Source organism: Equus przewalskii, chromosome 22, assembly GCF_037783145.1.
Source record: "Equus przewalskii isolate Varuska chromosome 22, EquPr2, whole genome shotgun sequence".
Taxonomy (NCBI): Eukaryota; Metazoa; Chordata; class Mammalia; order Perissodactyla; family Equidae; genus Equus; species Equus przewalskii.
Genome location: NC_091852.1, coordinates 52,957,488 through 52,971,105, shown reverse-complemented (window position 1 = coordinate 52,971,105; position 13,618 = coordinate 52,957,488). Strand labels below are relative to the sequence as shown.

The 13,618-nt window shown below is 49.9% G+C and overlaps 1 protein-coding gene across 9 annotated transcripts in view; it reads left to right on the top strand.

Annotated features, from left to right (window-relative positions):
• The window catches only part of FAM120A (family with sequence similarity 120 member A), a 108,744-nt gene that overhangs the window by 43,594 nt on the left and 51,532 nt on the right, over nucleotides 1-13,618 (top strand). For all 9 annotated transcript variants that reach the window (XR_011531525.1, XM_070590100.1, XM_070590099.1 and 6 more), the window contains exons 4-5: nucleotides 2,481-2,609; nucleotides 3,359-3,455. Coding sequence is in view for 8 of the 9 variants with exons in the window: in XM_070590100.1 (XP_070446201.1) it covers nucleotides 2,481-2,609; nucleotides 3,359-3,455 (226 nt within the window). In the remaining variant the exon portion in view is untranslated. The remainder of the gene's footprint in view (nucleotides 1-2,480; nucleotides 2,610-3,358; nucleotides 3,456-13,618) is intronic.

The window sequence follows — 13,618 nt, the reverse complement described above, 5'->3', positions numbered from 1 at the left end:
TAGAGACGTGCCTCTGTCTGTGGTGTGGATATCCGTGTGTGTAGATACACGTAGTCATGATTAAGGTGGCCAGCATTTTCAGGGAGTTTTTCTTTTCCCCATTGGATTCATTCTTTTGACACTCAGTTTTCCAGCCAATAGGAATGTATGATTTATGATTTCCCCCACATACACATTGTGGCAAGGTTTTTAAAGAAAGTACAAAGTGAAAGTTCTGTGAAAAGTTTACTAAATTGCTGAGTCAGCTGGCCCTGAGATGCATTGTTGCCCGCCAGCTTCTGCCCCGAGGATGGGGCAGGCACAGGGCACCCCCGAGCTGGCTTTGGAAGGCTGAGTCTGAATGATGTGGGAGAGCAAGGGCTGGTGAGGTGGGGGAGGGTCTGGGCCGTGGGAAATTACAAAGCACGCAGGCTTACGGTGGTGTTAATTAGCCACTGAAGGATTAGGGGCCCTTTGATTACAGGATCTGTTCGCTTCAAGGATCTTTTAGCCACAGTATTGTTGGGGGTGGGTAGTGAAGACGGGTATCTGTAGGAATGAAAGTGACAAACTCTCATTTTCATCGAAGCGGACGTGATGGTGAGCTGCTGCTCTCTTGTCTGTGGTGCCCAGGGGCAGCGTGCGCACCCCTGGGGTAAAGCCCTCTTCCTGTTTTGGCCATTTTTATATCCAGTAAATTCTGTTCTCACCGTGTCATCATTTTTCTGTTCTGTATATAAAATCCTTCCCCAACAGCCAGCCTTTCCAGTATTGTACACAACATAACGTGGTAATCCTAGGCTTTTTGAGTGCCAAGGGACATGGGTGGGCAACTAGCCCCAACTGTACTTAGGGACAGGCAGTCAAGGCCCAGAGAGGGGGTTGTCCAGGCCCCGGAGCCCGAGCCCACGGGCCGCTGCAGATGCTCCCCATCCCCGTGGTGTGTGCGCCCCAAGGGGAGATGTCGAGTGTTTCTGTCCTGACTCCCTGCTCCTGGGCTGCTGCCAGCCAGCCCTCCTCCCTGCCCTGCTGTGGGACTAAACACCCCAGATGGCAGAATGGTTGGACTCCCATTTCTCCCAGACTGATGAACGCGTGGCTCCAAGGCTGCTTAGCCTGCAGCACGTGTGTGTCTGTGGTTCTTCTTTTTCTGAGGGGGATTGGGTTTCTAGGCATGTTCTTGTGATCTGCCCCCACAGACATTTTGTCGTCCTCTAGAGCTCATTATGATGGGATTCACCCTCAGCAGATACTGAGACAGCTGATCAAGTGCAGGGAACGTTGTTTAAGAAAAATACTGCTTTTTTAAAAGGAAATTGAGTGTTTTCTGGGACATCTGCAAATTTGCATGATAGTAACTAAAATGTGTAAATGTCTGTTTTCCTGAAGTTTCTTCCATCCCGTCAGCTTAGGCAACACAAGTTTATTATCTTACAGTTCTAGAGGTCACAAGTCCAAAATGGGTCTCCCTGGGCTGAAATCAAGGTCTCAGCAGGACCACATTCCTTCTGGAGGCCCTGCTGCCTGTGGCCCGTCCTCCATCGTCAAGGCCAGCAGTGGCCGGCTTGTCCTTCTCCACGTCATTTCTGAAACCAGCTCCTCTGCCTCTCTTTCCCCTAAGGAGACCCTGCGATGAGGTGGGGCCGTTGGAGTCACCAGGGCCACAGGCTTGGCCTGAGGTCAACCAGCTGCTGCGTGACAGCCACGTTCACAAGTGTGCGGGCCGGAGTACCCAGCTCTGGAGGCCAAGCCTTTGATGGTTTTGCCCTCTTTTTTTATCTTTATGGTTCAGAACTAAATAGGAAATAGAGATGTCATTTCATGGTATTATTCAGTTTCTTTTAATTGCTGGAAACAAAGTTAATACCTGATAGTCTTTGTTTTTAAGAACAAGGGCATAGCTATAATTATAGCATAAATTTCATTAAATTCAGGTATCTTTTTTTGCATGTATTTTTTCATTTTCATGAGAAATTTCAAAACCTTTTTTTTTAAATCTGTTTACTTACCTTTTCTTGATATCAGCTATTCTGGGGCGGTAAAATATTTCTACACTTTATTCCATGTGTCTTTCACCAGACATGTTCCTTAGCATCATGGGTACTGTTTTCCTCCTGTTCAGAGCTGGCCTTGGGCTCTGCAGTGTACTTGGGCGCTTGGGGATGTGTTTGCCCTGCACAGCTTCCTGGTGGCTGGGAGTAAAAGAAAGGAAGCATTGTGACCTGGGGCTCTCGGAGCTGGCTCACTGTTGCTGGTGGGGTGCAGGGCCCAGATTCGGGATGGGTGGTGAGGCAGTCAGTGCTCAGTGACCCAGCTGGGTTGCAGCAGCTGAGTTGTATTCATCAGCTGAAAGGGAGATCCAGGGCTTGCACCTCAGACGACAAAGTCTTGGGGACCAGAGCTCACGGATGGGTCATAATTAGACCCCTGGGAGGACACGCCTGGAATCCCGGGCCCTGTGTTGGGAATTAGCGTGTTGACACATGCACTTGTTTTCTCAGGTCCGGGCCCACCAGCTGGTCTTGCCGCCATGCGACGTGGTGATTAAGGCCGTGGCCGACTACGTCCGCAACATCCAGGACACCTCGGACTTGGATGCCATAGCAAAAGATGTTTTCCAGCATTCTCAGGTAGAGATGCAGGCTCCCGGGCTGTGCTGTGCGTGGCGGTGCAGCCCAGGTTTGGAAGAGGCTTGAGAGCACATGCTGGTGGGCGGTGTCCAGGAGGGCTGGCCTGGCTGTCAGGCCTCTGTGCTGACCGGGAGGGTTGGACCTCACCTAGCTCCTCCAGCCTCCCGCTAGCCTGCACAGAGGAGGCGCTGAGGTAGACGAGTACTCAGGTCTCTGCTGCTCCTGGAGTCTCCGTCGTCACTGGAGAGGGTTTCTACCGAGAGGACGGACGTGTCAAGTGGGTCGAATGGGATTGTGAGCCTGACCATTTGTTCCTTCAGGGGATGGTCAGCAACTCCTTCCTTTTTTGGAAAGTAATGAATGCCAGTGTGTCGGGATTAGTAGAAAACTGAGGTTTGTGTGACTTCCAGTCCTCTCTCCGAAGAGCTGGAACCACTGCTCACCTTGCTGGAGATGGGAAGTTCGCCTCTCCAGGTGGCACCTGGGCCCTGGCCAAGGAGGGGCCGAGGGATTGGGGCTGCTCCCAGAACCCAGGTTTCCTGCTGCCGCGGCAGATTCCATGTTAACTACATTGCTCTGAGAGAATTAATGTTTGATTTACTTCTTTAATAATAGAGTGTTGATTTTCTTGAAGGTTTTAATGTCATTCTAAACTCTTTATCTAGATACATGTGCTGAATTGTAAAAATATGTTAATACACATGACCGCTGCACACTAATTTACCAAGATTTTCCTGTGTTTATTTCAGTCTAGAACAGATGACAAAGTTATTCGATTTAAGAGAGCAATTGGCTATTATTCAGCGACTAGTAAACCTATGGCGTTCCACCCACCACATTACTTAGGTAAGTAAATCAGCCTCGGTGATGGATGCTGACCACGCAGTGACCAAAGGGTTCCACGAGTCAACCGAAGGCCTTGTTGGCTTATTCTTTTGAAAGGAGATCTCTGCAATTATACAAATAAGTATGTCCAGACCTCAGGAGCAGCCTCAGTAGTGATCCTTGATGGTGCTGAGGAGCGAGAGGGACCTGGAGCCTCTTGAGAGGGGGGAGAGCGGGGCTGGGCCATGGCCAGGAGGGGCGCGATGCTGCAGTCTTGCGTCCCGAGTGCAGGACACCAAGGACACAGAAGACCCCCCCCCCCCTTTATCTACAGACCACACGCATGTGGTGCACGTGTGTCCCCTCTTCTGTGGCCCTTTTTTGTTTTTGCAGAAGACCAGATTTAACTCAGATTTGAAACTGGGGAATAGAAGCAATTAGAAGCTGTTGGCCTGAAGCCTGCTTGGTAGTGACTGTCTCCTGGGAGGCTGGACAACACTTGCCCTAAGTTCCAGCCTCCTACCGAGTGAGACAGCCTCTGTTAGAGTCCAGAGCAGGAAAGCTGTGAGCATCAGTGCTGCCGGCTGTGATTTCAGTCGTGTTCACTTCCTGCAACGGAAGAAGGCGTGTCCTGAGACCTCAGAGGAACTAGCCTTGTCACTGGTCTCAGGAGGTTAATCCTGCTGATCATGTCCCCGATGGCACCTTCATGTGGGGGTGCTCATTCATTCGCTTATCCAGGTGCAGTGCTGCTGTGTGCCATGGCATGGGGAGCAGAGACCAAAGGTGTGTGCTGGCTCTCTGTAGCCGTCTGCGGGTGGATGACAGACTAATGAGTCTGGGTGGTCTTGTGCAACGTGAGCCAGGAGATGGGGCAGCCGGCATAGGCCCAGCTGCTGTCAGCGCTCCCGAGGGGGTGCGCTCGCTCTGCTGCTGCTCCCGCCCCCACTGTTCGTTTTCCCCCCACAGCCAGGGGAGTGTTTAAAGATGTCAGTCAGCCCATGCCACTCCCACACTGGGAACAAGCTCCCGACTCCACACCTGCTGTCACTCTCCAGGTCCTGGCTTCTTTCCTGCCTGGAATGTGCCACGCTAGCTCCTGCCATGGGGCCTGGGCACCGGCTGTGGGCCTAGAACCCTCTCCCTCTGGCTTTCTGGGCTTGGACATTCCCATTTCTGAGACCCAGTCTTCACTATTGCTTCTCTGGGGCCTTTCTTGACCGGCCGAGCTACTTCAGCCACCAGGCCATCCTGTCCTGTCACCTCGTTTTAATTTCCTGCACATTTCTGCATGCCCCCTCTCCCATTCCCAAGAACGTCAGGTCTAGGGGAGCCAGGACCTTACCTGCCACCTTCTTTCTTGTACCCCCCAGCAGGCAGATGTTTGACAGAATGACTTAATCCACGAGAAGTTGTTGAATCAGGAGAGCGAAATGTTTGGATGTGATTTAGGGTTACTCTTGGAAAGGGGGCAGGTGGTGTTGGAAGGAGGGAGTCTCGCTGGCACATGGTACGTCAGTTAAGGTGGGACGTGATGAGGACAGATCATGGCATCTGGGTTTGACTCCAGGCACAGGTGACGTCAGGAGATGCTGTCGAGACAGATGAGAGCTGGGTGCTGACCCTGGGGTGGACATCCTGATTCCACCTCCAGCCTCAGATTTCCTGTTTTATTAAAATGGGATGCGTACATGAAAATTAAAAGAGAAAGTCTGTGTAGAGTGCTTCAAAGAATGCTTGTTACACAGCCGACACTGTCATGGTTGTTTCTTAGGAAGAGTGGCCAGAAAGGCAGTGAGTGATTGATGTTGAAGTGAGGGGTCAGAATGCCTGACGGGAGCTCTCAGGAGGACGGCCAGTCCTCGTGTGACAATTGTGGTTTAAACAGTCATCATGGTGTACTTGGGACTAGAGCATTTATTCAAGAGGAGGAAAATAGAAAAAGGATAGTCTTGACATTTGGCCTTGAGCTGAGCAGATGATAGTTTTGAAGATGTTTAGAGGAGGCAAGATAAATTTTAAATTAGGTTTAAGTTTGAGGTTCTTAGAACATATAATATTCTATAAAGTGCTTCCATATTTTTATTAAATCATCAAACAACATTGTGAGTATTTAGTAAATGAAGTCGATTCTTACATTTCACTTGCACCCTCAGTGGCTTATTGAGTAGCTGTGTGAGTGATGAGGACCTGGGGTGTTTAGGGGGTGGTTTCAGGCAGGTTGGTGTGGCGATAACTACCTATAAATCTTCTGTGAAGCCTTTCCTGGTGCTTCTGACTGTTGCAGGAGTCTGAATTGTGCAGCATGGGACTGAGGCTCTGGCACAGAGTTGCAGCGGGGAGCTGGGTGGGGAGCTCAGGCTGGCTTGTGTGTGGAATGTCGGTACAATCGCAAGAGGCTGTGGCAGGATTGTGAGGGGAGGTTTATTTCAGGTTACACACACACACACACACACAGTGGGAGCCAGCAGAAATGGGTTCAGGTAAAAATCATTTTTGTTGTTATTTTCTGATGAGTATAAAGAAACAAGTAATCTGGAGATGGCCCTCATTGATTTTGCCAGTATGTGCTATTAGCGTCCCATTGTGGAACCAAGCGGAGAGCAATGACCGAAATGGAGTTTAGAAGAAACAGCGCGGAGTGGGGGCATGCTTTCTTGGCATCTGAGTTAGCGCCCGAGACGTATTTTTCCATAAAAATGTTCTTATAAGTAGAGGGTCAGTCATGAGCGATCTTTTCCCCCAGACTCCATTATATTACTCTTATATTATTCTGCAGGAAAACTCATTCAGAATTTTGAACAACCAGTGTTGGAACATAACTTTCTCGTTCATTAGAACTTGACTGTATTAATCATTTTAGAAATTGGATCTTGTGTAGGGTTTAGGAGACATTTTAATGACTCACACTAGAAACTTAGAGTGTGGTTGTTGGGAATAAAATGGGGAGAGTTGACTCTAAGCAGAGGTTTCTCAACCTGGCTGGGATCTTAGGTTCTACCCAGAACTGCGACACACGTCCAGATCTTAGTTGGGCTCAGGAGTCTGTATTTTCAAAAGGAAAACCTTCCTGGCCAGGCCCATGTGGCCTGGCATCGAGGAGGGACTGCTGTGTCTCGTGCCTTTCCTTCCGAGCCTGTGGTCCCCTGCAGTGTTGAGAGAACCTCAGGTCTGCTCACAGTCTCTGGTGGTGTGGATCCCGCAGCGAGAAGTGCACACGCGTCCTGTCCCCTGCCCTGTGGTGCGAGGAGGCCTGGTCTGTGGGGTGTGGGAAGAGAGTGTGTTTGCTCCCTACTCTCTGCACTGTCAACTCCCAGAAATGATCTGTTCCTCGTCAGTTTTTAAAATAAGTTACCAGTGAGGTTCGTAGTAGTTTTCAAGCATTTACACTGTCAGAAACACTGTTGGGTACTGGGGATATAGAGATGATTATGACTTTGTCCTTTCTGTCACGCCACTTCACGTCTACCATATCTCACCAGAGAACCTGCAGGCTAGGTGTAAGCACAAGTAAGACACGTTAGAATTTCATCATCAGCGATGTTTGGTTCACTGCTTGGACCAGTAGTTCTCAAACCCACTGTGCTTCAGAATCATTGGCAGAACCTAAAAAATGAATAACACAGAGATGCCAGAGGCCCCTGCACGTCTGTGGATGTGGACTCTGTCGGCACGAGCTAAGCCTTGTGTATATGTAAAAAGCCGCACAAGCAAAACCAAGGCCCAGTGAGTCTGAAGAAGCATGCACTGTGTCTTCCTGGCCTTTCTCAGTGAAAAGTAGGTGGGCTTCCACTACCCACCTACTAGAATGGCCAGAATCTGAACACGGATGCCACCAAACTCTGGCAAGGGTGTGGAGCGGCAGGAACTCTCCCTCATGGCTTTGGGGATGCAAAGTGGGCAGCCACTGTGGAAGACAGTTTGGTGGTTTCTTACAAAAATAAACATACTCTTACCCTATAATCTAGCAATCATACTCCTTGCTGTTTACCTAAATGAGTTTAAAACTTACATCCACACAAAAATCTGCGTAAGAACATTTGTACTGGCTTTATTCATAATTGCCAAAACTTGGAAGTAGCTAAGATGTCATCCTTCAGTAGGTGAATGGATAAATAAAACTGTGGTTCATCCAGACAGCGGAATAATATTCAGCACTGAAAAGAAGTGAGCTATTAAGCCACGAAAAGACATGGAGGAACCTTGAATGCGTATCACTAAGTGAAAGAAGCCAGTCTGAAACGGCGACGTACGGTGTGATTCCAACTCTGTGACATCCTGGAAAAGGCAGAACTATGGGGACAGCACCAACACCAGTGGTGGCTGGGGTGAGGGTGGGAGGGATGAACAGGGGAGCACAGAGGGTTTTCTGGCGGTGAAACTGTGTATGATGCTGTAATGGTGGTAAACGTCGCTATGCCTTTGTCCACACCCATAGAATGTACACCACCGAGAGTGAGCCCTAATGTGAGCTGTGGACTTTAGCTTTCAATAGCAATGTATCAATATTGGATCATCAGTTGTAACAAACGTACCACAGTAATGCAAGGTGTATACTTTCTGCTTAAGTTTTCTGTAAACTAAAACAACTCAAAAAAATAAATACTATTGAAAAAAGAGAGTACATGAGCTTCTTGATGTGTTCCGTCCATGTCAGGCACCATGCTGGGTACTGGACGGTGTGGTCGATGGGGCTGATATCATTCTTGCCCTTGTGGACGAGTGAGATGAGAAATTGTACAGGTATGTGAACAGGAAGGTCAAGGAAGACCCGTTGGATTAAACAAACACTTGATTAAATTAGCACTTGATTCTACTTGATTGAATTAATGTTGAGAGTGGCGTTTGAAGGTAGAGTGGGAATTTAGCAAGGTGACAATAGGGAGGAAGTATATATGTAGTGGAGACAGCATGTGCAAGGATCCTGAGGTGAGAGGACAGGGTGTGGAAGGAACAGGAGAATGTGGTTGGAGCACAGAGCAGGGAAGGATGGTCAGGTGATGCTTGTCAGAATGGTTTACAGTAGCCACGCAGTGCCAGAGATTTTGGACTTACTCTTAGGATTACCTGTGAAAGCTCATTGAAGGGTTTTTCATTGTAAAAACTTTAATTGTTTTGAAGTTATACTGTATTTGTACAGTAAATAAAACAAACGTCCATGGACCAGGGGGAGGAGCTGTGAGCGAGGTGAGGGGGCGTGCAGAGAGCGCTGTGCAGCCAGAGGAGGAGGAGTCCTGGCAAGGACAGCTGGCAGCTGGAAGTGAGGAGGTGGCTCCTGCAGCACTGACAGCTCCAGACCCATGCAGGTGCATGTGGCTGCCTGGTGCTCCACGAGGCGCCGGCCGTCCTAGGAGAAATAGTGGTCAGCTCTGCAGCTCCTGCTGTGCTGAAGGGCGTGGGAGAGGTGGGGTGGGTGGCCAGCACCCATCGTCCAGATCCTCCTCCATCGCTCCCCTGAAGGCTGGGGTTTGAAGTGAGAAGGAGGGTGGAATAGGCTTAAACTGTTAGGGGATGACCAAAGCTGTAGGGGGCGAGGGTAGACAGAAGGTGGGAGGTGACAGTGGCCCCCAGTCCCTTGAAACACAGAAGTGGGGGTTCTGGTGGGGCCCAAGGGAGCCTGCAGGACTGCACGTGCAGGTGAGAAGGAATTGTGCAGAGATGACCATGTTGCAGTAGGAGCTGTCACCACCGAGCAAGGAACAGACCATGCAGTGGCTACAGAGGAAATACTCCTGCCGTCACAGCTGCCTGGGTGCTGGTGGAGGCCCACAGTGTTCCATCTGGATGGGCTTGCCGGGTCAGGAGCCTGCCTCAGCCTGTGTCCTGACAGGCCCCTGAGGCTGGCCCCCTTCTACCAGACTGGGTCAGAGGATCCCGATTTACAAAGTGCCGGATGACAGACCTTGATGCCGAGCACTGGTGACCTGTCCATGAGAGGACACCAGTGCCTGCTTTCTTGACCAGAGGGATTAGAGCTCTGTAGCTGGACCCTCGGGCCTCGGGCTTGGAAAGCACATGTGCACACATGAGGGAGAAGCGAGGGCCGCTTGGTGGCTCTCGTTCTGGGCCGGGGCTCTGCTGGCAGGCCTCACTCTCCAGTGACCGAGAAGGGGGTTCACTCACCTGCTGTCCCATTGACTGTCACTGGCTTTTTGGGCCTTGTTAACTAGCGTTTTGGAAATCCGGCTCTACTGCCCAGCTACACACACTTCCAGCACGTGAGGGCATGGTTTGGAGATGTCACCCCTGGCCGTGAAGATCAGTCTGAAGAAGGAGAACCTGTGATGCCACCTGCCTGGGGCAGAGGGCAGGAAGCAGGGCTGGGAGCCAGCTGCTCCCGCGGCTCTCAAGACCTCGTCACCTGCCACCTCGCCTGCAGCTGGGCTCCCCATGCAGGGACGGCCCAGTCTCCTGCCCCGAGGCTGGCCACACGGGGCGCAGGGACCCATGGTGGGGCCAGCGTGTACACAGTGCGATCCCTGGCCCTGTTCCTACCCAGCTGTGTGCCTCTGAGGCTCCCCGTCCCTTCCCCACATCAGCCTAAGAGTTTTTAGAGCCCATCTCACGTCCCCGGTGGGATGTGCTTTGATCTCCTTAGCTGGTCCAGTGGCCGTTGCCTGAGCGTTTCAGTGTTGGTGTTGTCACGGTCGCCATTGGTTTTGCTGTCATCAGGCGTTTGATGCTGTGCTGTTGCTACGCTTCGTGAGTAAGCTTTTGAAGTCTGGCATTCTTTTAAAATCTGTGTAATAATCAGTCTTATAGCTTTGCTCACTAAACCCACTCTTTCCCAGATTTTTACTTAAATTTTAGTATGAAAAGTGTTAAATGTAACAACAGTACACATGGGATAGGTCGTGAGCAGGTCTAACCAGCGATGGTGTGTGCTTCACCCCTTTCTTTCCTTAACAACACACACTGGGCTCTTCTATAAGCCATGGCTCTCCCCTCAGACAGGTCTTTATATTTTCCTACCTCATATGTACAGAATAATAAATAGTAGAGTTTTGATTTTTTGTTAAATACCGTATTGCGCATGTCATTCTGCACTTGCTTTTTTTTGAGATGTGTCCATGTTCTTCCGTTGCTGTCTTTGTGAAGCTGATGCACCTGGCGTGGGGTCGCGGCCCTGGCGTCTGACTGAGTGGGTCTGCAGGGGAGGTGAAGGAATTCCTGCGCTGGACAGAAGGTCCACCTATTCTCGCTTCTCCTTTCTCCTCAGTTCCCAGGTAGATGGCGGCGTCCTCTCCGTTCTCTGTGACCTTTCATTCAGGCTTTAGAGGGTTTATTTTAGTTGGTGTGGTATGAGGTGGTATAGACTGTCTGGTCTTGTGGCTTTTTGAAAGCTTGTTTTTTTAAAAACCTGAAGACTGGTCATCTTGGAAGAACTGGAGATCCTTCCTCCTTTCGTCTGCTGTCTGGTTTACGAGACTGCAAGGTGTGTCTTCTCGGTGTCAGTGGTGGGGGCTGCCAGCTCAGTTCACCAGGGACCCCGAATGCAGCCGTTAGCCTTTCTTTAAGGTGTGTTCCTCTGACGTCCATGGGTGGACTGAAAACAGCTTATCTTGTTTGATGGTGGGTGTAAAACCACGAGGGCAGCCTCATGAGAGTTGAGTGTTTCCTCTCTGTTTTCCTGAACTTTCCTCAGTTGGTGCAGACACAAGTGTTCTTTGCTATTTAACACTCACAACTCAAGCTCAGGTTGAGTGAACCCAGGAATTGAGTACATCTGGTTGAAATTTGGGATTCTGTCTCGAGACTTGGGCACCAGGTGGATTTGAACGGTTCTGTGCCCTTCGAGGTGCACATGCATGTTCTCCAGCCTCAGGGACTGAAGAGGTTGAGCAGCAGGGGTGCTGTGGAAGCAGCAGCTGCTCCCGGCTGTGGAAGGTTCCTGCACTGCAGTCAGGCGGTCAGGGGAGCAGCCATGCCCTTTCGAGCCGCTCCAGTTCTAGAAAGGTCTCCATTACATTGACCTGAAGCAGCTTCCCTGGATGAGCGTGTCCCCTTCATTAACAATCCTTTGACACACCCACTCACTTCATTAGTGACCTTGCTCTTCTCGGCCCAGTCTGTGCTCAGCCTTCTCTTTGAGGGCTTCCCTCCTGGATGGTGGCCTTGAGCTTTCCTCTGGGGCCTGGCGGCACTGCGCCTGCAGGTGGGCATCAGGTACCCCAGCTCTGAGCTGCCGCGGGTGGAGCTCACCAGGAACTGACAAGGCTCAGTCCTCTCAAGCTGGACGACTCTGGCTCCTGGCTCCACCTGGTGCCTGGCCCTCAGTCTACTGGCTTGCTGGATTCCTAGGCCAGCCTCCTGTCGCTTCCTGCTGTGCCCCCTGCCCACCCTGTCTTCTCAAAGCTGTTCACCTGGGAGGATGGAAACAGATTACACAGAATTCTGCATAACTTTGTGCCTTAATTTCTGTAGAATATTGGCGCTGAGGAAATACGTCTATTTCAACATGGTTAACATAGCCGGGAAATTTTGCTTTGTTCTTTTTTGCAAGTATTGACAGTTAGTGTTGGTGCTAGGGAATATATTGACTTAATCTTTGAATCTGAACTTTCAAAGCTATATTTTTTCTGGAATACTTGAAAATCATGCAGCGGCACCTGTCTGCATTACAGGATTAAAGAGCTGTATTTGCAGTGTAACATCTCTGCAGTAATATGCCCAGCAGTGGATGACTACTCGTCGGGCTGGGGGCTGGGGCAGCGCTGATGAGTTCTCAAGAAAGTTGCTTGGTTAACACCATTCCTTTTAAAAATCTGTCTTCTTTGAATTCAGAGAAAAGCTGGAAGCTTCACAAGGGCCTGGGACATAGTTTGAGGAGCAGGTCCTGAACCGTGACTTGTCTCTGGGGTGCAGCTGCGGGGGCTACCTTCTTCCTTCTCAGAGCAGTCCTTAATGTTTAAAAAATGTTTTTTAAATTATGAAAATGTTTTTCCTATGATAATTAAACACTTTTCCCACTTTTTTCTCCTGTCGTCTGTCTTCAGTCTGTGCGCTTTCCCAACAAAAGCCCGCCTCTCAGTAAGTGTTTGTGGAGGGAGAGAAGGAGCAGCTGGCGGCGTAGGGCTCCACTCTGTGAGCTGGCGTCAGTTCTGAGAAAGATGTCCTTGTCACACAGAAGACAGTGGCTCTGCCCAGCTGCACGAGGGCCTCAGAACAAGAGCTGATTTACCGGGAGGCCTGCAGGATGCAGAGGCAGCCCCGGCTCTCAGGCACCTCTGCAGCCTTCACAGAGTGTAGACAGGTTAATTTGCTTCCGAGCCTAGGGTGTGGTGGAACAGTAGCCAGCTCTGTGGATTGTCTGAGGTTTATTTGAGGTCAGTGATCGCAACATGATTTTAGAAAACATTCTTTCCTTGAAAATCTTTGCTTTTAAGTCATAATATAGTTAATTTGTTTTTAGGGAAAGGTTGTGCTTTTCAGGAAGTTTGTAGCATATAATGGGCAGAAATAGAGTGAAACAAGAATGCCCATCTTCCCTGAGCTGCTGCTGCTGCAGGATTGATGAGGCAGCCTTTCGTGTTGTTCTCAGAAGTCTAGTGTGCTAGGTCAGCTACGAGAGGCTGTCAACGGGACTCTAGAGTTTGAATAGATTTCATAATATTCTTTGGCCCAAAGTCTGGCCACGGTTTAGAATCACCCGAGAAGGGACTTTAACAGTTCCAATGTGTTGTATCTCACACTCGGAGGTTCGGATCTCGTGGACTTGCTGTTTGATCAGGAATGTCTCCTTGTGCGTGTGCATTCATGTCTGTGTGTGGTGAACGTGGATGGGATGAACGTGTGTGGTGAACATGTGTGTGCACGTGGGCACATATGTGAGTACGTGTGCATGTGTGATGTGCATGGGTGCGTGCACCTGTTAAGTTAGAGATCCTCAAGGAAACAAATGAGCAGAAACACTCTCAGAAGTTAACTGAAAATTCTTGAAAGTTAACATCCCAGCCCCAGAGTATAAACTTGGTCAGCATAAAGTCCAGTATTCTTTTAAAATTTTTCTTTGGTGAGGAAGATTGGCCCTGAGCTAACATCTGTGCCCATCTTCCTCTATTTTGTGTGTGTGATGCTGCCAGAGCATGGCTTGATGAATGGTGTAGGTCCATGCCCAGGGTCTGAACCCATGAACCCAGGTCCACTGAAGTGGAGCTTGTGAACTTAACCACTGTGCCACCGGG